General features: G+C 37.1%; 1 protein-coding gene across 1 annotated transcript; it reads right to left on the minus strand.

Annotated features, from left to right (window-relative positions):
* Positions 1-4,087: 4,087 nt before the first annotated feature.
* Positions 4,088-25,952, minus strand: LOC140226296 (cytochrome P450 3A29-like). Its single transcript, XM_072306794.1, has 12 exons — positions 25,870-25,952; positions 19,790-19,883; positions 17,406-17,555; positions 14,573-14,689; positions 12,861-12,949; positions 11,203-11,351; positions 10,061-10,191; positions 9,027-9,200; positions 8,081-8,301; positions 6,875-7,012; positions 5,207-5,369; positions 4,088-4,162 (listed from the first exon to the last, which is right to left on the minus strand). The coding sequence occupies exons 1-12, from the start codon at positions 25,950-25,952 to the stop codon at positions 4,088-4,090; spliced, it is 1,584 nt and encodes a 527-aa protein (XP_072162895.1).
* Between the last annotated feature and the right edge of the window lie 604 nt (positions 25,953-26,556).

The raw sequence follows: 26,556 nt of genomic DNA on the forward strand, positions 1-26,556 counted from the left end.
GCTTTGACATTATTATTCCTCTTACTGTTCTTCCTTTTCGGAAAAGCGCAAGAGTTGAAAAATTGGTCTCCGCCGGGACTCGAACCCGGGTCTTTGGCATGGAACGCCAACGCCTTAACCGCTCGGCCACGGAGACGTCATAGCGGTTCAGGCAGACCCAAGCTCGAATACCCGACGGACCAATATATATATATATATATATATATATATATATATATATATATATATGTATATACTGTACATGCCTGAAGTTATTTTAGTTTATTGGTCAAGTATGTGAGGATATAATTACAGTCGAGACTACCAGAAAGCACAGTCTCAGTCAAAATATTGATACTACTGGAGAAATGATTGATTACATCTCGTGTAATCTTTCCGGATTATGTGCACCCGTATGTGCGACCGTTGATAACAGTTTCACATGTGTATTGACTGTAGACACATTGCGTATTTATTGTACAGGGTGTATTGACATGTTTTTGTAGGGGGCTTGTCAAGTATAGTCGAAAAGTTACATTCATAACTTTCCTCTTGTTGAGGGGAGGTGTGATGGAAAACAGAAATGAAATGGAATAAAAAGTGTCCATCCGGGACACTAGGGTTGGTTGCAAAAATGGAGTGAACAGTTGTGGTCACTTTGGCTCTCAGAAGGTTCAAGTCTCGGTGTTGGTTCAAGATTGTTTGTCGGTGCATGACATGGTTTTGTTGGCGTATGACAAAACATTATTATTCCTCATCCCAGTCACTATAAATTCTGAAACTTTGTACTCAGTATAAGTTGTTCAAATGTAAAAGTTTGAAAATCATCCGGAGTTCTCCTTTAAAGAGCATGGAATTCTAAGAGAAATTCAAAGTTTATTTGATGAAAATGAGTTTTGAAATGGATGAGATATTCAAAAACAAAGTAAAACAAAGCGACTCTAATAAAAAATTGGTCTAAACTTTAATTAGGATCGCTTTATTCTGGACATTTTAACTATTTCAAAATCATTTTTAATCAAATAAACTTCAAATTTAAATCCACTTCTAAAGAATTGTATGCTCTTTCATATTTCATGAAATGTTTCCAATTATTTCAAAAAATTATCATCGAAAAACGTTGGTAACCTGAAGCCCAACCTCAACCAAAACTGTACCATCCCTTTAAGAGAATGGAAGTTATGTTGAAGAAACTAGCAAACTAACTGGGGAAAGCTACGAACTTACAAGAGAATGTACAAATCATATCGTCAGTATGGCAGATATTATGTTAAATGAGAATCACCCACTACATGGTTATTTTGTTCTTCTGCTGTCAGGTAGCAGACTCGGTCTCTGAAATGTCGTATCAATCGATATGCAGATTATTATTTTGTCTCATACGAAATGTGGATGTGCAAGAGTGAGAAATCAAACAATAGCTGCAGCTGGTTTGAATATGGAGGCGGATGGGATTGGGAGTGCTTGTGTATTAAAGGAAATAATTATGTGAAAGAATTTACGTATTATGATATCACATTTTGCACAAAATGATTTTTAAATGAAGTGTTTATATGATATTTGTTTCCTTTGAAGATAATTGATTTTATCTTACATTTTTTTTTTCGTATGTAGGCCTATACTTTTGCTATGAAAAAAAAAAGCGACTTAATTTGGACTTATGCAGAAGTTAAGCAGAAGTTTTAGTTCTGAAATGTACCAACAGATATGCAGTTTTTTTTTTTTCTCGGTATGAGAAATAGCCGTTGATAGAGCACAGGGCACCAATGAAAGGGAGTGGACCGTATAGCTGGTTTGGGATGGGGGGGGGGGGGGTAACGTGCAATATGTGGAATAATTTATGACTTATGATACTGATGTAGTCTGTCGAAAATTTTCTTTAAAGAATATGTTTTAGAATTTGTAGTAAGGATTTTTCAAGTAGTTGATTCTTTATATAGGTTTTGCGTATCTATTTTCTCTATCGTATGTTCACCATGTAACGTTAATAATTTTTGTTTTTATTGATTATTTAGTTCCGTGGAACATTCTAGTACCAATCAGATATTGTATCTAATGCAAATTGTTTCTTATAATTTATTTGTTAAGATGTTTCCATAGGAAACGTCTGACCAAACCAAATCCTCAAACCATATATATATATATATATATATATATATATATATACATAAAATACAATGTATATAATTCAATTCAAAGGTTTTATTTTCACTTCTTTCAACAGTTATGTAATTATACATAACTTGGTGAAATAAAGAAAATAAAAAAACAAAAAAACAATAGATTATTAAATTTCAATTCTAAAATGCAAAACTATACTTTAAGTGGATGGAGGGGGGGGGGGAAATACCCCCTCCAAAAAATCCCTCGTTTGGTACATCTCCGTGGTCTTATAGCTCACAGTGAAAGACAAATACACTCACGGAACAAAAAGTGCATGCAGATAGCACGATTTTTATTAGCCATTCACATTCTCCCTGGATATCTGTTTTTCTTACTTTTTTATTTAATATGACAAAACATGCCACCTATAAATTGCACTATACACATAACATTATTTGCGGTGTGTTCGCATAAGTTTTATTCTTTTTCTACATTAGAGTAAAAAGTGTTGGTGTGCTAGTGGGTATGTATGTCTCTCTCTCTCTTACCCTTGTTCCTGCATTGTTTTGTCATCACGAAAGTGTGTGTTTATGTTAGAGAGAGAGAGAGAGAGACAGAAAGACAGGCAGAGACATCCGAGACAGGATGACAACATCAGAATGAGACCCAGAACCACCAGTATTGAAATGCGCTGTAAAAGATCGTTTATATGTGAGTTGATTATCAACGATTTGAGAAATTCCTTGTACATGAATATATAATTTATGAATCACATCCACACATAACAATATATTCATCAATCACATTAGATGATTATCTACTACTTTCTATACTAGTGGATCGGCTTCGGAAATGTATATTGCCGAGGAGTTACAAACTCTTTTGTTAAGTGATTTTGTTTGTTTTTTTACAACTTAACTTTAATGTAAATTTACGTTAATTCAAATTAACTTAAATTTACTAACTATTGAACGCTATGAAAAAAAAAAATGAACATGATTAATGTCCAGGGACTACTACTCACCACTGAATACGATTTTTTGTTGATTTCAAGAGGATTTCTTTTTTTATGGAATCTTTCAGAAAAATTAAATGATTCAAGGCTCAAGGTTGACTTAGCCTTTGTTAAAGGCATAATATTTTGTGAAAAGATAATCCAGCTCAACGTTCGCAGTATACTGACCTCTGAAAAATGGACCTCTCATATTAACGTACTAGTAGATTAATCTCTTAGATGGCTGAGCAGTTGAAAAAAAAAAGACGAACAGAAAGTTGTACTTTGCATGTAGGATCCGTGAATACCTTAAGCTAATTTGGTTTGAAAAAAAAAAAAACAACCCACACACATTTGCCCGTATATTCCGATTCGTGACTACTTCACCCATGTACATTCATAACAGTTTTCTTGAAAACGTACCCAATTTTGAAAATACAACAGCTGGAAGTCGGTTTCGAGAAACAAAACAATCTGCAATGACTTTTATCTGCACATGCTCAGATTGCAGCCTTGACCTGGCTTAAATCCTTCCTTATATTGGCATGCCGACATGAACAAGAAAGAAACAACGAACAAGCTGGAAGTACGTGAAGTAAATGTGACAATTATGATACAATGGAATGCATTTTTTCATGACTAGAAAATCTCTACGTGAAATCTTATCATGACATTTTAATCACGTACTTGTATATGACAAACCACATGACAAATTAAGAAATGAAATAGGTATTCCCATTGACACTATGTGAGACAGTGAAATTTTCACATCATACTTTAGAAAGCTCCAACATCCTAGCATTATTTCATCAGCTCTTAAAAGTTCAGTAACCAAGGTTTTGTCATCGACTTTTGAATAGACATAATTTCAGCAGCAAATTATCACGCAAACAGATATAAAACCTATAAGGCGGTAGAAAAATGGCCAGTTCCACCTAAAGTCTACAGGAAGTTAAGAATCTCGCAGGGGTCGGTTAACACGAAGACCTATAATAGCGAGTAGAATCATTCTCAGCGAGCGACCAGTTTCAGGGTTATTCCATTGGGAGGAGAAAGAAGACCACTGGTACCCAGCTTTGGAGGAATCTGCAGAAAGTAAACAAACAAAATAAAGGAACAGACAGTGACATTCTGTTAGAACGAGTTCAAATTGGCGAACGCCAAGACGAATCTGGCCACCTTCAATTCAGTGGAGAAGCGGGGGAAATTTATGTCGTGCATGAACTTCAGTAAAAATAAAATATTTTGTGTTGTTTGACATGCGTGTCAGAGTGTATGCATGTCACCACTGGGCAAAAGCTCTCCCTATACGCTACTGGTAATGTTTAAAGATGATATTCTAGATTTGCAGTGGGAAGTATTACCATAACTGCCTCGAATGAGAGATATGAAAAATATAGAAGATATTAATGTTTAAAAGTAAAGGACACATTCTAATGCAAACAGAACAACCATTTATTGTGGGATTCGGTCAACATCTCAAACAGCTTTTGGGGGAAATGAAGTGGGTAAGGCGCTTACTCCTAGTGAACACATCACAAATTTACGTTTATGACCTGATTTCGTTTTACGGTTGGATGGAATCACTTTGTTAATATCCAAAAGCTGCCGAAATTTAGGTCAGGCGCTAATGTAAGTGGGATAAGTCTATAAACGATAGTTCTTTCGAGATCATTACTAATAGGCACACCAGTTAAAGAGACAAACACACCCTTACGAGGATTCAATACTAGTATACATGGATAATGCCAGAAAGAAAAAAAAAGTGGATATTTAATGTGTTGTTTATAAGGATATGTTTTTTTAGTAAATCTTAAAGGATAATAAAAGCTCAAATCAAGAAACTATTGATGAAACTAATCAATTTGGTTTTGAGGAGCTTTGCCCGGCCTTTAAAACAGCCATTTTCAGAATTGATAAAGACAAAAAAAAAAAAAAAAAAAACCAACCTCAAATCTGCAGTCTCGTGCAACCTTTTTTTTTTTTCTTTTTTTTTTTTGATTTTGCAGATGTGCTTGAACGTGTACGTTTATTTTACTCTAACCCTTTAATAACGGAATCTGATGATATGATAAAACTCGAGTTTTCAGAATGGGGGTAGGGTTTCAACAACAGGCAGCGGGACCGTACCTCAGTCAGCGGGCTCGTCTCGAAACGAGCTTTCTGCAGGACGCGAACAAGCGCCATCTTAGCTTCCATCAGGGCGAACCTCATTCCAACACAGATTCGCGGTCCAGCGCCGAAAGGCATCCAGGTGAAAGGGTCTCGCTTCTCGCGATTCTCCTTGGAGAACCTGGAGACGATGGAATAAAGAGGCATAGAAGAAGAATATAATATTAAATTGAAGGAAAGAGGGGAACAAAAAAAAAGAGACATCGAAAAAGGCAAAGGAAAAAAAAATCAGAAGCAAAAGTAGGCCTACTTCAGCGACACATGAAGACAATGAGGACAAGAAGACAAATAGGGAAAGAAAGAGAAGGCATAAAAATCAAAAATAAGAATATAGTGTAAGAAAGAGAAAATAAACAAGACAAGGAAAGAAGAATAAAACGCGCAAGGAAAGGGATGAAGAATAATCAGAAGAGGAGGAAGAAGAACAGAATCAACAGCAACATTAATAATAATGATGATGATAATAATAATAATAATAATGATAATAATAATAATAATAATAATATATTCTAATAATAATAATAGATATCATTTATAAAGCGCTTATCACGTTGCTAAGCCCTAAGTTTCTCGTAATGAAGAAAAATTAGAAAGGAGAAATTCAGTCATGAAGTAGATAGTAAGATGAAACACACTCCAAAATACATAATACACACATTGTAACGTAATAGATCAATAAAAATAATAACAAAATAAATCATTAACAGATATAGGAATCTAATCTGTGCTTGAGAATAGGCTGGTGTTGATGTTGCTTGATAAATTAATTATTGTGCTAATAGTGTGTGTATTTTACATCCTTTTATTGTCTCCTGTCTATCAGTACAATATCATTACAATGCTCTGTTGGAAAGGGTTGTACCCGATCAAAAAAAAAAAAAAAAAAAAAAAAGGAGAAGAAAATGAAAAGAAACATGATTTCGAGAAAACAAGTGTGACAGTTCAATGACTTTATGCAGAGTTGGTGTAGCAGGCTTTTACGTTACACGCCAAATCCCCCTCCCCCATATCACCATGGAATACGTTTCGTTACACGACAAAAGCCATTGCCTTTCTGGCTCAGATATTTATTGACTGTGCACAATCTATGAGGCGAGAGACAGACTTCATGAAGCTGCTGTTTAAACAGAAAGAAAAAAAAAAAGAAAATTATCTCGAATATCCATTGAAATGTTCGGCCCAATCACGTCACGTGGTTTCAATTTATCCAATCAAAACTCATGTCTTCAAGGCATGATTTAAAATTTCGAGATGGAACAAAAACCCAGCATTAGTGCTTCAAAATAGGATAGAAACAACCAATGTAAAAAAATTGGAACCAGTATAATCAATGTTCGGTATCTAATTCAGGTATCTAAACTTTGCACAGAAACGATCTAGAAATTAATACTTTATCTGTAGCTGTCAAGTTAATGTTTTTGTTTTTTTTTTTCGCCTGATGGTTGATCATGCATGTATGAGTACCGCTGATGAATATGACATGATGTAGGCCTAATTACCTCTTAAAACTGGGTCAAATAGATTATGGTATCCTCTAGTTCCGTCTGACTGGTGATGAGTAGCCCCTGATTTAGGCGATGCGTGATTTCATGGCGGCTAATCAAGTTGAGGAAAAATATATCTTACCTATCAGGATCAAACTTGCTCGGTTCGGGCCAGTAGTCCGATGAGTGGTGCATGACGTACGGGCTGACGAAAACTCCTACGCCCCGCTCGATGGTGACTCCCTTGTACGTCACAGTTTCGCCACACATGCGATCCAGCCTACCGTTGTCCATAAAATAATAATCATTTGATATTTGCCTGGACGCCATTCATGTAGTCTATACTCAATGCTGACACACTGGGGAAGGATTGAGGAGGGGCGTGGCTTTGTATATGATAGTAAGCAATTTTGGAATCTGTATCACACAACTATAACATGTGCGATTATCGTTATCGGTTATTGTCATGCAAAAATGCATGTTTAATCAAATGTTAAAACAACTTGTCATTCAACACCATAATCATAATCACTGCTACTTTGTAATTGATAGATAGATCATCAATGAAAAATAGAATATGACGAAATTATCACGGCAAGTTTTGTTTACTTGTCATCTGCCGAGAATTGCAAATCGAGAGCTTTCACACACACACACACACACACACACACACACACAGACACACACATCCCTAAACAAAACAAACCAAAAATCAGAAATGACAGTGCACATGAAGCTTGTCATATCCCTTATCGAAGGTGTTAATGTAACGAAGTCATAAAGTTTCGTATTTTCCGTAAGAAATAAACAATCGTAGGCTCTTTATTCTTGATGTCTCCACGATGTCTCGGCGACGTCTCCTGCAGGCTAGCCTAGTATCTAGTGTGTCACGAAAGAATTGAACATGTTCGATTTTTTGTTGTTGTTGAGACATTCACCTGTCTCCAGCTGGTCTCGGAAGCGTCTTTATGACGTCTCAACGACGTCTCTTAAGACAAGGCCAAGTCGCAGGGACTATGCTTTATCCACGAGGTCCCTGTGATGTCTCGGCTACATTGAGGGGACCTAGTGGCGGTCTACGGGAGACTTCGTTGAGACGTCTCAGCGACTTAGCAGAAGTTTTATAGACGTCATGAATACATTGTAACCTTGTTGAGAGACTTCTCGTGTGTTGCTCTAGAGTCTTATTTTGTGAGCAATTCTTTTTTTTTTTTGGGGGGGGGGGGGGCTCTAAAGACTCTCAACTGTCGCGAAAGTACAGTAAGATGGGCACTTTATTATAAGAATTATACAAAGAAAAAATATATATAACTTATAAAAATAATCAAACATAGAAGAGAATCATTACGAGGTAGCGGGTGGGTAGTAGCGGAGAATCTCACACATGACCTGATCGAGGTACGGCATCGTTGAGACCTTCGTGTAGTCGACATCGTCGCGTTTGGGAGCGAGCTTGTCGATCTCGGCGATGAGTTTGTCCTGGGCTTGAGGATTTCGGGCGAGGAGGTACGATCCCAGCGTGAGAGCCGTAGTAGTCGTCTCATAGCCGGCCGAAAGGAAAGTCACCGCCTATATAGAAAGGAAAAGTATTTCTAATGGGGCATGGATTATTGGTAGTAATGCGCGCTTTAAAGAAGTGCGTCTCCAAATGTTTTGAAATAAAGGTGACTCCCTATTGACAAAAAACGTCTGTTTGCTTAGAAATGATGAAAGCAGTCGTAGGTGTTTCGACGCCTGAAAGAAAAAGAGAAAAACACTGCTGCTGCATTCCCAGTGACATATGCGCCAAGCATTGCAACGACAGGCATTATTGCGTTATGATGATGATTAATACTAAATTTTCCAGTAGCTTAGGCTCTTCATGCCATGTACCACGGCTGGGCCACACAAAGGGCGGTATTTACACCTGTGATAAGGGGAATAATTATTACATTACAGTAGTTATGATTATAAATCTCCATTAGTCCAGATGTTGTAACTTTATCATGAGGCGGACATAACTTACATTACATGCTACAATTTTACTGATTTCGTTCATGAAAGTATTTCCTCGTGTAGGTTGGTTCAATAATAGTTTACCTCGAAAAGGAGTCAAATCAGTGGTTGAGTAAAAAACGCAATCAAAATTATAAAAAAAAAAAAATCTTGGGAATCACAGGTCTGAAGTGAAGCATGATTATTGGTGTATTGGGCAATGAAATATGAGATACATTGTATTTTAATCATGTTCATGTATTTTTGTCTTTTTTTATTCACTTTACAAGAGCATGATCAAAATTCAGACTTGAGCCTACCTGTCCAATAACTTCACTTCGAGTAAGTCGCCCTCTAGTGGCCGGCGTGATGGAATTCTTGCCTTCGTCGGATCCGACGAAGAGTTGGTTATGCTGGTCGTCTTCGTCGTTTTCGATGGCGTGTATGTTTTTGCCATCCTGGGCATCGATCAGGAGTTGGAGGAAGTCCACATTCTGTTATGTCATCAGAAAAATCGATCATCTTATCATTGTAACCATAAATTTTCTTGTTATAACTATCCTTCCATTCAAGGTTTCCACATGTTTATTAGGAATTGAGATGTCATGGTCTACACAAGTCCAGGCTAATACAAACCAAAGGTTTGCGTCATTGTTTATTTTTTTGTGTATTTGTGGTTCTATTTTACCATAAGGGGGCAATGGGTATGATAAATATATTCTTTGGAGCACATTTCAACTGCTGCAGAGAAGGTAGTTCTTACGAAAGAGTCTTAAAGATATTGTTAAACCATAAATTGTGTTTACTCAGAAAAAAAATAAAGCAAAAAAGAAAAGGAGAAGAAAAATGTAAAGAAAAGAAAGAGACATGCGTGCAGTAAGCCATGAAGTCATGGAAACGGCCATTCTAAGGTCTGATATCTCTGTTTCTTATCTTAACTACATTGTTATCATTCGTCGCATCTATTTCAAAAGATCGAATAAAAACAAAAGCTCTTTCATTTCAGATACTTTGGGCTTTATATAACTATTTATTTCGTCTGCAAAATTATCAAGAGTTGCCATCGCTGCAACATTTTAGAACAATAAAAATGTTTCTGCCTCAATTTGGCCTGTTTTTTAGGTATACATGTAGATGCATTTAATTAAATTATTTCCATCAATTTTTTTTTAAAACGCTACATGCACAGTGAAATGCAGGCAAACCTATGTTATTAGTAAAATCTGATAATTTCCCGCGTAAGTCGATGGGTTACGTGAGTGATAGACAACAACAAGAAACGACTAAACCCAGATGAAAAAAAAAAGACCACACAGCGACGAAAAGGGCAGCAGCTAAACCGTATCAAACCTACGTGCGTGCCGTGTCCGCTCTTCCTCAGAGCTATGGTTTTGTCAATGACTTCAGTGAAGAACTTGATCGTTTCCTTCGGGAAGAGGGTGAATCCAAGAAATTTGACAACAGGCGCCATGAATGGCAGCAAAGCTGAACCCGAAGAAAAGCATCGTGAAAGACATAAAACAGTGGGGAAGAGGCAGTCAGTGGAGGCACACTAAACATACTACTAGGCACTACTACTACTACTACTACTGCTACTACTGCTACTACTACTACTACTACTACTACTACTACTACTACTACTACTACTATATTATTATTATTATTACTACTACTACTCCTTACATTGGTTACCTGTAGAAGAAGTGATTATTTTCAAGATTCTGTTATTAATACATCATTATATTCATTTTTTCTCCGTATACCTAAGTAAGTCTGTTCAAAAATACAATATGACACGAAGTTTATATTCATCATCAGATGCATTGTTACTCCAAACACCCAGAGTAAAACATGCATGGGGTGATCGTGCTTTCTCTTTTATGGGACCAAAATTGTGGAATCAGTTACCTATACTTTCATCTACAGAGATATTCAAATCCAAACTTAAAACTTTTCTCTTCCTCTCACACTGAGAACTGTAATATTATTGCCGTCATTAGTGTTTGGAACAACATTGTATTTTTTATTTGGTATATGTTTGTTTTTTGTTTGCCGTTTTCTTCTTTGTTGACATGTTCGAACATGACCGTAACAATTATACATGTATATATATTTATGCTTTCATTTTTGAAGCGCATGAGCACTCGAAAGTTGATCTGTGCGCTATACAATTATAGCCACTATAATTATCATTATCATCATTATTATGTTTTAGTTTTCTCAAAACTGGTAATGTCATTGGCGCGCATGCGCAACAAATGAGAATGCTTGAGTCGTCTGAATGACTGTGACGTAACAATGCTCACACGTGCATCAATGGTCACGTGACATACTTTAGAAAGTTTTAGTTGCGTGCGTCCAGACTGTACCACGTCGTGGTCAGACTGGCAATACATCGAGAACTTAAACTTTGCGAACTTGGACTTCGCGATGTTTTGCCGGTGTGACCGCGACTTTCGTGTACATAATCCTTTCAATAACTCCTCGGTTACTTACAGACAAGGGCGAACACGGGCGTGGTGAGAGAAATCTGGAAGAATTTCTTGGCGTGATTGACAAAAGGTTCGTCTGGCTGAGTCTGTGACTTCACCTGCAGACCGAAGGCACAACTCGCCACAGTGTCCATCACGAAACCACCGAACAAACTGCACCGGGTAATCAAGAAGACATCAAAATTAGAACAACAGAAACAACGACAACCACAACTGCAGCAACTACAGCAGCAGCAACAACAAAACGACACCAGCAACAGCAGCCTCAGCAAAAACAACATCAAAAAATATACCAGGTGGGTTGAGGAGGATGGCCTAATGGCCCAAGTCATTTAGTTGGCTCTTTCAAACCCCGGGCTAACCAACTTGGTGCACCATCACCTATCCAGTATATGTTCTGATTAAAAAAAAAAAAAAATGTAATATTGATATTTGTGACTAAAAGCCGAATAAATAATGACAATAATAAGTGTTCCGATACTAATGAGTAAACGCGCAGTATTTCTTGGTAAGAGTCTTATTTCGTCAAATTCCTCATCCTAGGACTAATTTAATAGTCGCAGCACAAAACACGTCACACATCTCGCATTCTTGTGCCGACAACCTAGCATGTCTGAAAACGAAATATCAAAGCTCGATTCACTTTCGTTATTTTCCATTACATGCCCAATCACCTTGTTGACTGCAAAAGATTATTCCACATTTCCGACAACGATGTACACAATGAGAGATTTTAGCTGTAATATCAACTCACTGGTGGACACATTAATCATTGTATGCACGTACAGGTCTCACGTCCGTAAATAAGGTTAAATAACCCAAGCCCATCATTTCCTCATAGCAAAAATATTAAATCAAATGCGGATTTGTTATTACTATTGCATTTTTTAATAAACTTGAGCACCCAATTCCAAACTAATTAGATAGAGCTTATGAGTGGGAATTCTGGTAGAAAACACATGTCATTTGGAGGCTGGAATTAGTTAAGGGAAAATACTCTATTAATTTGTTTTGGCCAAGACTGAAAAAGCACGTTTAATAAGAGCACTGAATATGATTTTTATAGAGACTTCTGAGTGGAGACAACCCCTCCCCGTTCCTCGACTGGCGTGAAGTAAGAAGTTTATCTACTAATAGACATACAACAACAACAACAACAACAAAGACGCTGAATCTATTGCTACCATTTACATAATATGCTGCAATCTCTTTATTTCTATAAACAATATGAATAATATGGAAAATTATTTACAGGTTTGAAATCGACGAACACTCGAGGGGAGAACACTGCAGTGGTGGCCTGTGTCGAAATTATCCGTAACCATGCCGACCTGTACTGAATATCTTATTTGTTGAGAGCTGTGAGGAGCGCCCTCTACAGCCCAATCTAGGGCTATTTTGAAGTGTCTCGATAGTGACACGCCACTTTACGAATGTGATTTTTTTTTTTTTTCACTTGAGAGTGTTTGTAAATTTGCAACTGAGTTAAAATATGAAATGAATCAGACGAGCTTTATCTAAACTATTTAGTAATGTGTTTCATGGGTGGGAGGTAGTCTGAAGAAATAGGATATGTGTTGAAAGCTACAGTGATGCTACAGAGAAAGCGTCTGGAGAATAATAGAGAATAATAAGAGAATAATAATAAATTATTAATCTTACTCTCTACACTGCACTGTGCCATCCTTAGCACACGCCTTTTGCACGTTATCCATCATGGTATCTGCGCAAGAATTCACGATACCTGACATCTGGGAGAAAAGAAATTATATTGTACATGATTAGAACAAGCTGCAGCATGGATTCGTTGAAACTCTTCGAAAGGATCACATGCGAGATGAAACGGACGGAAAAAAAAAGAAACTTTCCTTAACCCTAAAAAGACATTTCGCACGATTACTCTGCAACACGCAATGCTCTCGCCGCGATGCTCTATGACTTTTTTCTTTCGAGTTTCCCGCATATTTTGACACCAAATTTGTGATGCCCGGGGGTACGGTTCTGAAGTTACATAACTTTTTGTACATGCACGTGAGGCCGAAAATGGCTCAAAAATGTGATTTTGTGTACAAACTCAATGCAAATTGAGTTTTTTCACATGGTTCATATCAATATGCTTATTTTTACTCTCAGTGGCTAAAATTAATTTGTTTTAGGAGTATTATGCTTCAAAAAGTGTCTGCCACAAATTTTGTTTAAGAAAAAACAACAAAAACAAAAGGTCGAAAAAAACAAAGAAATACATAAGAAATTCATAAACAATAAAATAAATAAGAAATTAATTTTGATACCGATTTTTTTTTCAAGTATATTTGCTAAGAATGCCACAAAGAATAATTAGACCAAAAATGAGCACTTTTGGAGCTTTATTTACTGATTTAGATCAAAGAGTCTGATTTCTCGCATAAATTAGCATAATTAATCAAAATAAAATAAAAGAAGACTATTTTGTAAAATTTAAATATACGATCTTGTAGATTACATCGCACACTACCATTGTGCAAATTTCCGCGGCGATCGCACGATCCACGGCCGAGATCTTAAGGGGGGGGGGGGGGGGTGCGCCCTTTAGGCCCCCCCCCCCAGTCTTTCGAGCTACCAAAATAGCCCAGTCTTTTTAGGGTTAAACATGCGCAGAAAAATTGGTGACTATACATAATTGGAAGTGTTAGGAAAGCAGGATGATTCGTTCAAAAGTAAAAATTATCATTATTTTTTTATATTTTATTTTATTTTATTTTATTTATTTATTTATTCTTTTTTTTTTGCCGGGGGGGGGGGGTAAATTTGTATTATCCGGACATTTCTATATACCGCCCTCCTTAGATCAATAAAAAGTCTGGAATAATTCTTGAATGTCACAGTTTTTGTTTGTTTGTTTATGTACTTGTTCGTATCAATTCAAGGAGGCAACAATGGAGGCATTTGATGATCATGAGTTGAAAATTGATATAATGAGAAAAAAAGTTCAGCTTAAACTGGAAAATTTCAGGGCAAAAACTAATAAAGGAACTTTTCGAATAAAAAGCGTGTTACTTTGAATTAATTTAAAACACCCTTATAAAATAAGTATTATAAAATGAATGTGGCCAAGACAATGATGTAATTTATATGACATATATTCCGTTAAAACACATACAAATTTGACTTTCATCCAACTGGAGAGAACAATTCATTGAACACAACATAAGATAAAATATGCACGAATGGCATTATGAAAAAAAAAGGAACGCTCTAGTGTGTTTTGAATGTGTTTGAAGATGTATTGCTTGTGCAGGTGTGTGCGTAACACTAGCAAACAGGAGAATAAGTTGATATAAGAACCAACACTTGAAATTATCAAAAGAAAAACACCCGAACACTTCTGTACTTACCATCTTCATCTTCCTGCCAGTGAAGGTCGGGGTAAGGATGTCACGCACTCTCTTCCACTGAGCGTCTCGGAGGCTGAACACGGCGCTGTCAAAGTCCCCGGATGACACTGGTAACTCCTATAGCACAATAATACAAAAGAAGTGGAAAGTCCGCATTGAAATACATGGTATTCACTTAATCTGAGCTATAGATAAATGGGCGATGAATTGATTGACAGATGATGAAAATAACAATGACGGTGATGGGAATAATGATTATTGTTATAATGATCATGATAATAATAATTATTATTATCATTATCATCATCATTATTATTATCATTATTATCATTATCATTATTATTATTGTCATTATCATAATAATGATAATAAGGTCTTAATTATCCTGGATAGCTTCTTCAGTGTTGCCATTACTCTACTAATGGGCCCTGCCATTATTTTACAGTCCAGCGTTACCAGGTTCCCATCAATACCCCTGGGTCGAGAGGGACATGGTCGATAAAAACATCTTGTCCAAGGACCTAGGCACCGGACGGGAATCGAACTCGGGTCCTCCGATTGGAAGTCGGGAGTCGTTTTCACTATGCCACAGCGCCCCCACACATGAGACAGATAGATACATGCGTCAATTCTTCAAAGCCTTACCATCATCAAACAAAATATGCCATTCAAACTACTGAAACCATGATATAGTTCAATCTTTAGCCAAACAACCCTATAACCATAATCCTAAGCTAAACCTAAAGCCCTATCACAACCCTAACTCTAACCGTAAGTCTTAGGAGAAAATTAAGACCGGAGTAAATGCCACAGGAGCTAATGTGCCACTGGATAAATACAAGTAAGCTGTACATGAAGAACTTACAAAATGTCTGAAGAAATGTCCAGACACTCGAACGTGAATTTGTTGAAGGTAAATAATTGATTGAGTGCGCGCATGTAATTGACTGAGTGTGCATTGCTATTAAAAATTATGCAATTCTAATGTTATTGATAACGGTAATAGCACAGTGATGCGCGTAAGGGTGTGATGTCACGGAGGACGCGAACGATTTGCGAAGGACGCGAATGGAAAAATCCAATATTCGAAAAAGTTTTTCTCCGAATGTGTTCCGACAATGAAGCTGAAAATCATTCTTGCGCAATTTGTGCGACGTTCTCACGACGTATGTGCGAATGTCGTGTGTATCATTTCTTAAGTACAGCATGTACGCGCGACGGAAATGTGCACAACGCAAATTTTTCAATAATCATGGGAGAAAATGTACCCAAGGAGATGTGAGAGCTGTCTTGAGTTGAAGTTTTTTTTTCTTTCCTGTATTTCTCCTTTCTTTTTCTTTCATTTCTCTTTTAGGACCCATCTCCACTAGTAAAACATTTGATTTCTTTTTTTTTAATGCAATTTCTCTTACACATGATCTCTAGTTTCAAATGCAATTTGGGGATATTTTAGATTCATTCTAAGTGTATTCTGCGATTTTTTTGTAAATCAAACATTTCTTTCTCTTTGCTCGTCTTTAATTTCTTTTTACTATATACAAATGTAGTTGTTAATAATTGTTTGATGTTTAGATGTATGCTACGATTTTGATTTGTAAAAAACGTAGGTCAAACATCCCTCAAACTTACGCTAAATGTTCGTAGGAATGTCTCAAAGGCACTCGAACAGTTTGCGGTTACGTCGGAAAATGATCGGAAAAACTTCGCAAATTTCGCGAAACATACGCGAGACATTCTCCAAAGTTTCGGGATCTGTTTGGGGTTTCACGAACATTTTGCGAACATCGCGCGTGTCTTGCGAAGGTCTTGCGCATGTGACGAGGCTTTAAAGGCACTTTCGAGAACAAATCACGAGCAAATCACGACCAAGTGTGCGGAAATGGTTCGAAAAAATTTCATTTTTTTTTTTGTTGAAATTCTCGCCGAAGCAAAAAACGACATTCGCGAACAATTGACGACGCTTCAGAACCCTCACGTTAGTTTGGCGATCTTTTGCAGAGTAAAATACGAATGCTGGATTTTGCCATTCGTGTCCTTCGCAAATCGTTCGCGTGCTCCATGAAATCACACCTTAACCTTGGGTGAGCGGTCGTTAGTACCTGTCGCGATATCAAGTTCAAGTTCAAGTTCAAGTTGATTTATTTCATTTCCAACAAACAAAATAATTGGAAGTACAATGAAACATTGGTATACACAGATGTCAGAAAATCAGTACCACAATGCGATGAACAGATATAACATCGTAAAAAAGATACAGGTAAGTTATCAACAGAGATACAAAAAATTACTGTTATGTCACTGTGGTAGCTGCATAAATGCATAAATGCGTAAATGATTTGCACGCAGTCATGCTTCTTGATTAGGATCCATGTAACCACTTTTTTTTTTTTTAAATAGCTACTTCTACTTTGTTATTACAACAACTACTGGTGTGCACTGCAACTACTTACACCAAACACCGCTACCGACACTGTAGGTATGTTTTCTGGTTTAACTGATCTATATACTACGACTTTATGCCGTATCCGGGCAGTTACCCCAGAGGGCAATTACTCACGGCTAAATACTGGTTAGTGGTAAGGTTAGAGTAAAGATTAGGTTTAGGGTTAGGTTAAGGGTTAGGAGTTTGGGTTAGGGTTAGGATTAGGTTCAGGATTAGGATTAGGATTAGAGCCAGGGGAAGGGTCCGGGGTAATTGTCCAGGGGGTAACTGTCTTATACCCCTTTATACTCCTCCTACTTCTACGACTACTGCTTACTTAGTATACTACTACTCTCAAAAGCACATCCCCCACTTCCACTCCAAGTTTATCTACACATGGCCACGACTCACCCTCCTGTTATAGAACTTGCCGAAGTCCTTGATGAGTATTTTCCTGAGGAGTTCGACATCAGTGACCATGATGACGGGTTCTCGCCATAGGTAAAGCCCCATCACTGGGCCATACTTCTCCGACATGCTTTTTATCGTCTCGTGAAAATTCTTCAAATGTGAAAGGAACAAGTGATGTGCATGTAGGTATAAAACTGTACATTATTCAAATGTGGAAAAGTGAGCAAAGAAAATGGGATTCCATCGGGATTCGAACCCGAGACCTCCGGATTGCTAGACCGGTGCTCTACCGACTGAGCTATAGAAAGCCCTAGTGCAGTGTTCGTCCCAGAAACCCTTAATTCTCAATGCTCGGGTGGTCAGAAGCTATAGCAGTGTGTTTGTGTGTAACACACACGCACACACTTGAACCTGGCATAAACCCGAAGGATAATTCAACTTGGGGATAAATGCGAGGGATCACCGAAGTGATGCAGCTTTTTGAGTTTGTAACAAATAAAGACAGAATAAACTGACCAGAAAGAATATAAATTATTAGTATAAAATATTAGTATTTATTCTGTCTTTATTTGTTACAAACTCAAAAAGCTGCATCACTTCGGTGATCCCTCGCATTTATCCCCAAGTTGAATTATCCTTCGGGTTTATGCCAGGTTCAAGTGTGTGCGTGTGTGTTACACACAAACACACTGCTATAGCTTCTGACCACCCGAGCATTGAGAATTAAGGGTTTCTGGGACGAACACTGCACTAGGGCTTTCTATAGCTCAGTCGGTAGAGCACCGGTCTAGCAATCCGGAGGTCTCGGGTTCGAATCCCGATGGAATCCCATTTTCTTTGCTCACTTTTCCACTAATAATTTATATTCTTTCTGGTCAGTTTATTCTGTCTTTATTTGTTACAAACTCAAAAAGCTGCATCACTTCGGTGATCCCTCGCATTTATCCCCAAGTTGAATTATCCTTCGGGTTTATGCCAGGTTCAAGTGTGTGCGTGTGTGTTACACACAAACACACTGCTATAGCTTCTGACCACCCGAGCATTGAGAATTAAGGGTTTCTGGGACGAACACTGCACTAGGGCTTTCTATAGCTCAGTCGGTAGAGCACCGGTCTAGCAATCCGGAGGTCTCGGGTTCGAATCCCGATGGAATCCCATTTTCTTTGCTCACTTTTCCACTAATAATTTATATTCTTTCTGGTCAGTTTATTCTGTCTTTATTTGTTACAATCTCAAAAAGCTGCATCACTTCGGTGATCCCTCGCATTTATCCCCAAGTTGAATTATCCTTCGGGTTTATGCCAGGTTCAAGTGTGTGCGTGTGTGTTACACACAAACACACTGCTATAGCTTCTGACCACCCGAGCATTGAGAATTAAGGGTTTCTGGGACGAACACTGCACTAGGGCTTTCTATAGCTCAGTCGGTAGAGCACCGGTCTAGCAATCCGGAGGTCTCGGGTTCGAATCCCGATGGAATCCCATTTTCTTTGCTCACTTTTCCACTAATAATTTATATTCTTTCTGGTCAGTTTATTCTGTCTTTATTTGTTACATTATTCAAATGGTTACAGTTCGTTATTCCGAAGGTTCGTTATTCCGAAGGTTCTTCAGTCCGAAGGTTCTTTATTCCGAAGGTTCGTTATTCCGATGATTCGTTATTCCGAAGGATTGTTAATCCGAAAATGAACAAAAGGTTCGTAATTCCGAAGGTTCATTAATCCGAAAATAGTATAAGGGTCGTAATTCCGAAGGTTCGTTAATCCGAAAATGAAACATAACTCGTTATTCCGAAGGTTCGTTACGGACCCTATTTCATTTCGGATCAACGAACCTTAGGAATAACGAACCTTCGGAATAACGCCACAAATGTTCGGATTAACGAACCCTTTTTCATTTTCGGATTTACGAACCTATAGGTATAGGGAATTTGTGTGTTTCGGATTAACGAACCTTCGGAATAACGAACAGCAACCATTCTAATAGAACTACAGTATACTGCAAGCACATAACCGTCACAACAACATTACCAACTATTTCATTACGTAAAATCTCATTTGAATTGAACTGAATTGAACTGAACTGAATTGAATATCTATGTAAATGAAAGCAAGAGATTTTTATGCAGAGGGGTGAAGGTTGAGGTGTGGGTTTTCTTCAGTTTGTCTCCCTGTAAAAATTAAGTTAAAAAGATCGCAACTTATCGAGATAGGCATATTTAATGAAAGCAATAAAATTCAATTCATGTCAAGTTCCTGAACAATGTACAACTCATTACAACGCTTCTTCTTCTGAACTTCAATAATTCATGCTATGAACAATGTTACCATGTCAACGTGTGTAAGTGTGTCCACGTACGTATCTATGAGGTCTATGTGTACTTACGCGTCCAATAGCGAGGATGTTGCCGAAGATCGGGAGAGGGGTGGGACCAGGAATTCCCTTTCGCCAAAAGTAGGTGTGGCACCAAAAATCGTACCTACACGGCAGAAAACATATGCAAAGCATGATAATCAGTAAGCCCATTTCGTCGAGGCTGACAAACAAAATATACATGATATAATCATTAAAGACACTAAATAATTCGAAAAATCTGCTCTATTGGTGTATTAGTTATTTTGTTGGATCTTTTTAGCTGACAGGTTAATATTTTCTAATGTTCGCCTTGGTGAACCCTTTACTTGTCATGCCATAATAAATATGCGTCACGTCATTCAGTCAGGTGATTGTTCAGTGCTGAGGATTTCCAGGGTACATCGTGCACAAAGTCTTCTTATCTTGATTTTTAAAGGTATAATTTACCATTTGTAGATGAAACAAAAACCCAGTATTAAAAAAGTTCTAAAATGTGAGTTAGGAATAGAAAAACAACCACTGTCAAAATCTGAATTAGTAAATTCGATGTTCAGTATTGTTAAATATACAAAATGTGAACAATAGTTATAATAATTTTTTTCCAGACTAAACCGTCTACAGTTTATTGAGAAAATACAGATATCTCCTTTTATTTTAGGCTTTATCGCAAAAATTCTATATGATGGGGTGTTTTGTGGTACAAGAAACCTACACATATGCATTAAATGTCCTATCTTGAAAAATGTTTAAATCACTGTTCCCAAAGGTAAACTGGACCTTTAAACTCATTGTTACCACGATCCGCCTTTCTTTAAAGAGCATAATGCCCCAAACATCGTTTTGTTTTTGATTTTTAAGATCTCATCTTACAGCACTCGAAACAACTCACATCAAATAAAGATTTAACGTTAAAGGAAGAAGGTGCATACTCGATCAAACCGGGACGGAACGAGGAGGGGGGGGGGGGGGTTGGTGGTGGTGGTAAGGGCATGAAAACTCCGAGATCTGACATGCCTGAGCTGGTCTCTTATTTGAAAGTAATATCGTGCGTTATGATAATGTGGATCATGAGAGGGTTATGTTTGCTGTACGGCTTCAAGGTTCAAATATGAACCACGTGATCCTCGTACCAATGTAAAGGGAAACAATCACACGTGATGTTCGTATCACTTAAAGGGAGGCAATCACATTACTGTTTTTACTTTAATGTAAAGAAACGAGAAAGGTGAACGTTTTAATAAAAGGAATGCAATTTTCAGGTCTCAGAACGGGCTAACGCGAAACAATGATATCTTTTAAAGTCAACCATTAAAGTTGTTCGAACGAGAAATTGGCATAACAACAACTCTCCCTTGGTTTGCACATAAAATCGTTTCTCATTCACAAACACTGATAACTCAGGGCTTACAGGCTACAAACAAACAATCTTGCTTTTATGTAGCGACCGTCGAACTTTCTTTGTACAACCCGATTCGATTGCGACCAATCATTATTATTACTGTGAAAACTATGCATCTATATTTTTGGTTTGTTTATCATGGACAAGGTACAGAATTTGTGATATCATTCTTGCAGTAACATTATATGAGAAGTAATAAATACATTGAAAGTGAAACTGACACAAATTATAGTGTGTGTGTGTGTGTGTGTGTGTGAGAGAGAGTGAGTGTAAAGACTGTTTCCTAGCGAATTGGAAATTACCATGATATTTAGATAATTATTATCTCCTCGTTTGATTTGTAAGTAAGTTTACCACTACTAGGCCTATTACCCCTGTTCAAATTAGGATCATTGAGACAAAATCAATTTCAGCATTTATTCTCCTTAGTGTTGAGTTTAGCCAAAACAGCGTGGAGTTTTCTTTTAAGACAGCGCCTTTTTTATCTCAATACACACGTCACACGATTCTGGAATCAGCAAGCATGTTTATCTTTGATAGATCATCGTTCCATCTATGTAATGCAAACTATATTAAAGAGATATTCCATCAGACGATCTGTATAAACTCACACCAATATACTGCATAGATCGATGGTGTCATCCATAGATTTGAGGGATTCATTGTGTGTCATTATGTTGCCAGCTCATAATATAAACACTTAAAAAGGATGATGTCATAGGAGGCTCGCATATTATTTTGATAATGTAGCAGTACAATAACACTTGCTGCTCAACAAGCTTACCTGTGCAGAATTGATGCATGATTTATTCTTTGTTCTGCTTCCTGAAGCATCTAAACCTGCATTCTTATGTGAAACTGCTATTTCGTCATCTTTGTTCATTGTAATTTGTTAATCAATTCAATTCAATTTAATTCAAACTTTATTTTCATTTTTTTTTTCAACAGAGTTATGGAGTTATACAAAATAGTACGAAGTTTTCCCTAACATTATGGTTCATTAAAATTGATTCGTCATCAATGTTTACCTCCCTAATCTATATCATACAATGATATCATGAAGACATAAAAGATTACAAAAGGTCTCGTCACCTTTGTGTGTGTATAGCTTATCTGGAAAGGTCGCTTGGTACAAACTGCTCGTCAGGTGATCATATCAGACACCATATTGCACCTAGACTCTTTCTAGACGTGAGAGTGGATGGGCGGAGCACTGGGGGAGGGGTGGGGTGTAGTTAGGGGAGGGATTAGGAATTGGCCCAGCCTGGCACGTCACAAACATGTACCTCTTATACTCAACAACAAGGCAATATTTGGTCCACCCCCTTTTTCCTTTTCTTTTACTTTGCTGCTTGACCCTTCGCCCATATTATAACATATCCAATCATTTTCTTAGAAGTGCTGACCATCAACACTTTCGCGCTTCATCACCTGCACACGCACTCACAGGCACCACTCCTGTTTACCAAGTAATTGTATAAAACTGGATTTACACGCACTTTAACAGGGCCCATCTGTATTAGTGTTCAAGTACTACAATAAAAAATGGTAATTTAACTCTGGCTGTCCGTCTGTTCAAGCACGGCTTATAACGGCGGCCCTCTGCATCATATGTATATATCATATATTGTACTGTGAATTAAGTCATTATTGGCCATATAAACATTTTGTATGTTATTTAACGTTTCATTTGTCTTTACATACAAAATATGACTTACTATGTAATATGTCAATAATTTTCAGAATTGTATTTGTGTAATTGAACCTGCCTTTGTTATTCTTGTTATTCTGAAAGAAAATATGAAATGCAGAAAATAAACCTTTTCAAACAAAAAAAAAACAACAACAACAATCATGCTCGTTGCATGACTGTTATTTGAATATGAAAATGAATTTGAATTTGAATTTATTTGTTCAGCATAAAAAAAAACAACAACAACAATTTGTGGCCCATGTATTGGTTTCAATATAACTGTTATGGAAAATAGACAAAGAAATGATCGGTAAAAAGGGAGTAAATCCTATAATCTACATGACAGCCTCAAAAGAGTGACAAATGTAGGTTATTAACCCTTAGTCCTACCTTTTTTTAAAGGTAATTACTACTAATCACAGCAAACATTTTAAGATGAGAGGCCCATTATATCTGCAAACATTTGAAGCACGCAACTTTGATATACATGGATTCCTTCCACTTATTGTGCAAACAAACAGGCAATATGTGCCCTGAGGTACGTATGATGATGAAACATAGTTACAAATCTATTTTAGAACCAACGAAAGATTTCTAAACTTGTACAAGACTCATTACCTTATTCAATGTCGCGAAACCTGAACTCAGAATGGCTGTTTAGATCAAAAAATTAAAAATAATTATAAACAACAGGATACTACTTGTCAAATTATTTCATCAGGAAACGTATTGCTCTTGCCTTAAAACAACAGTGGACTTCTCTTGTTGTTTTTGTTGTTGTTGATGTTGTTGTTGTGGGGTTACATTTTGATCTAGGCTTTTTCTGTCACCCGCTTGTAGAAACAGCAACCATGCGTTGCATAGTGAGTGTCCTGTTATTGGGAATCTGCTGCTCAAGCCATACTTGAGACCATAGTGTGATTCACAATAGGAGCGCTAATTAAATCAGTACGTTTGACAAGCTGTGTATGCACATGACATTGGTATCAAATTTAAAGGGCCCCTGAAATCCAAATGCATGTTGATTTGTGTTGATTTATGATACCCTCAACATCACTTTTGCAGTGAAACGAATATCTTGAAACATTCCATATATTTTTAACGATTTTGTCTACTTCTTTTCTTCAGATTACTTGGGAACGCCCACAAAAATCCTTCCAAACCAATATTCCATTTGTGACCTCATCTGTCAATCATTGCTAGAGTACTGAAATGTTTAACAAAAGACATTGGAATGCACCTTCCCCTCGACTCAGCATAACTTGCATGTTCCCTCGCCATATCTTTTGTTAGTCACATTAATATCACAGAAACATGCAAATAAACTTTGAATTCTTCTTCTAAAGAATAAACTGTATGCTCTTTCATATTTCATGGGATGTTCTTAGTAATGTAAAAATATTAATCATCGAAAAACGTTGGAAACCTGAAGCTCAGCCGAAATTGTACATCAAAGAAACATTTATAATAGTTTCAAAAGGGTATGAAAAACATGTTAATAGATCATCTGAAAGCTATGGACCATTAACAATTTTAAGCTTTTATACTAAAGCAACCTCGAGAAAGTAGTTTTGTTTATTTTGTCTCCCTTTGTAAAAATCAAATTTGTAAGATCGCAACCGCTGATCTATATTCCTTACAAACATATCGGATGAAGGGGAAAATCAATGTTGATCAGCAGTTACGATCCTACAAATTTCGTTAATATACGGAGGGAAGTGAAAAAAAGTCTTATCTGTTATAGTTACCTATTAATTACAAAAGGTCACAGGCTCTGGTGCTAAGTAATAATTTCTCTTCTCTTGCAAAAATATATCTCTATTGCTATTGTTGATGTGCATTAAAGGAAAAAGAAAACAATCATATCAAACTCTTTAGGTGTTGAAATTGTTTATGAGTGATGACTTGGTTAAATTAGAGGAATAGTGGCGGTTTATTACTGAAAGCTAGATATATGTTCAAGTGTAGGATAAGTTTGAGGCGATAATCCCATTGCCGTATCTATTTTGCATAAGCGTTGGTGACATATTATTTTACATATCTAAAATTTTGAAAGCAAATCCGAACCAGAAAAAAAAAGTAGATAATAACTTTTTAAATTGCCAACTTTTGTTATTCTGGCCAAACAGATGTCGAATAGTCGATATGAATATGCAAACAAGTCAGTTGACAAATACCTCTCACCTCTACTGCTAGTGTTGAAAGAAAATGACGATAATTAATTTCCTATCCAGCTATGGAATTGGAAAAAACCCATAATATTAGTTCTTACTGAATAATTTCAAAATAATGGTAAGTCAGATATACTTGGATATCAGAGGAGCTCTCAGATGAAGATAATTATAAAACAACAACGGGAATACTATGTGTATGTGTTTCGTGCGCGTCTCTCATACAACAACAGGATTTAAAAGATATAGGAAGAAAATTTAGATGTACACACGAAAATTTAATTCGGATTGAACTTTAAGCAGCTAAATTCAAGTTCCGAATACATCACCGAGATTGCTTCAGAATGCACAAATGAACCTCTGAACCAAACCCTAAAACGTAAAATCTCTATTTACATATAACTATAATGTCTGATGCAGTGGGATAAACCTTTTTTGATCGCCACGAGCCCCGCTGTTTCATAGCGAACGGTGAAATACATCTCGTTTCATAGTCGATCTCCTGGTATAATTATCCAAACACTTTCTCAGCCATTTCCTACTGCTTAAACATCACCGTGTTTTTTGCGTTTTTGCCTCTTGCGCCTATGAATGGGTTTAGTATGGGACTCTTTTGTTACAATTACTTTTTTGCAAAGAAAGTACCCGATGTATTACGGTGGGTCGAAAACATAACAAAACAACCAATACGGTCATGGCTCGACCGTCTTGTAAACCAATGACATGTATAATGCGTGTAGTTTATAACATTTCAGCATTATGTGATAGCATTGCACCACCTGTATATAAAAGAAAGTACGTATGAACTGACAAATTTCGGTAACCTAAAGAAATTGCAAGAACTCACGCGAAAAGTAGCAGAAGGGCCGTGACGAAGAGATAGACCGTAGTCGTGGACATGGCCACATTGAAGGCGTCGAGGAGAGCCATGACGATCACGGAGGAGTCAAGATGTAGCGGGTATCACGCAAAACAGAAAACTTGGCAGAAAACTCAGGGGAGAGTCACGCCCCTCACATCCCAGCACGAATGGTGACACCGCTGTGAGATTGACGCCGATTTTAATACTACGCAGCGATGCGTGCTCTTCCGTGTGGGAAAACTACTTAAAGAAGGGCGAAGGTAGTGTACACAACCACACATGACATACAGTATATTTGCATCTCTCTTCACACGTTACGATAGCCAACATTTCCTTGTTATACTTTTTTCAAAGTTCAAAACTGTATTCAGTATACGGGTGAGAGGTCCTTTTGAATGAGTTGATTCTAAGCAAACACGTATTCTTTTCTCCCAAGCAGTGTAGGAACAATCCTCGAACTTCAACCACTCTTATTTTGCATATTTTGTTAGCTCCTTCTGTACAAAAGCCTATTATTTCTTACTCTGAAACTGGCCAAGTGCCTCTGGATTTGTGGAGAAGGGGAGTGAAGGGATTTTAAAATAAGTGAGCATATGCCGATTAAATTATCTGCACTGTCAGCGTGAATGTTGCAAGATGCCAAATATAATTATACACAATACTGTAACGCAA

This window comes from Diadema setosum, chromosome 3, assembly GCF_964275005.1.
Source record: "Diadema setosum chromosome 3, eeDiaSeto1, whole genome shotgun sequence".
NCBI lineage: Eukaryota > Metazoa > Echinodermata > Echinoidea > Diadematoida > Diadematidae > Diadema > Diadema setosum.

Excerpts from the sequence above, each read along its gene's own strand:
- LOC140226296 (XM_072306794.1), bottom strand. The coding sequence starts at position 25,952 with ATGGCTCTCCTCGACGCCTTCAATGTGGCCATGTCCACGACTACGGTC. Across the intron at positions 19,884-25,869 it reads GCCCTTCTGCTACTTTTCGC|GTACGATTTTTGGTGCCACA; the intron begins GTGAGTTCTTGC and ends TCTGCCGTGTAG. Across the intron at positions 9,201-10,060 it reads AGAGCGGACACGGCACGCAC|AATGTGGACTTCCTCCAACT; the intron begins GTAGGTTTGATA and ends ATGACATAACAG.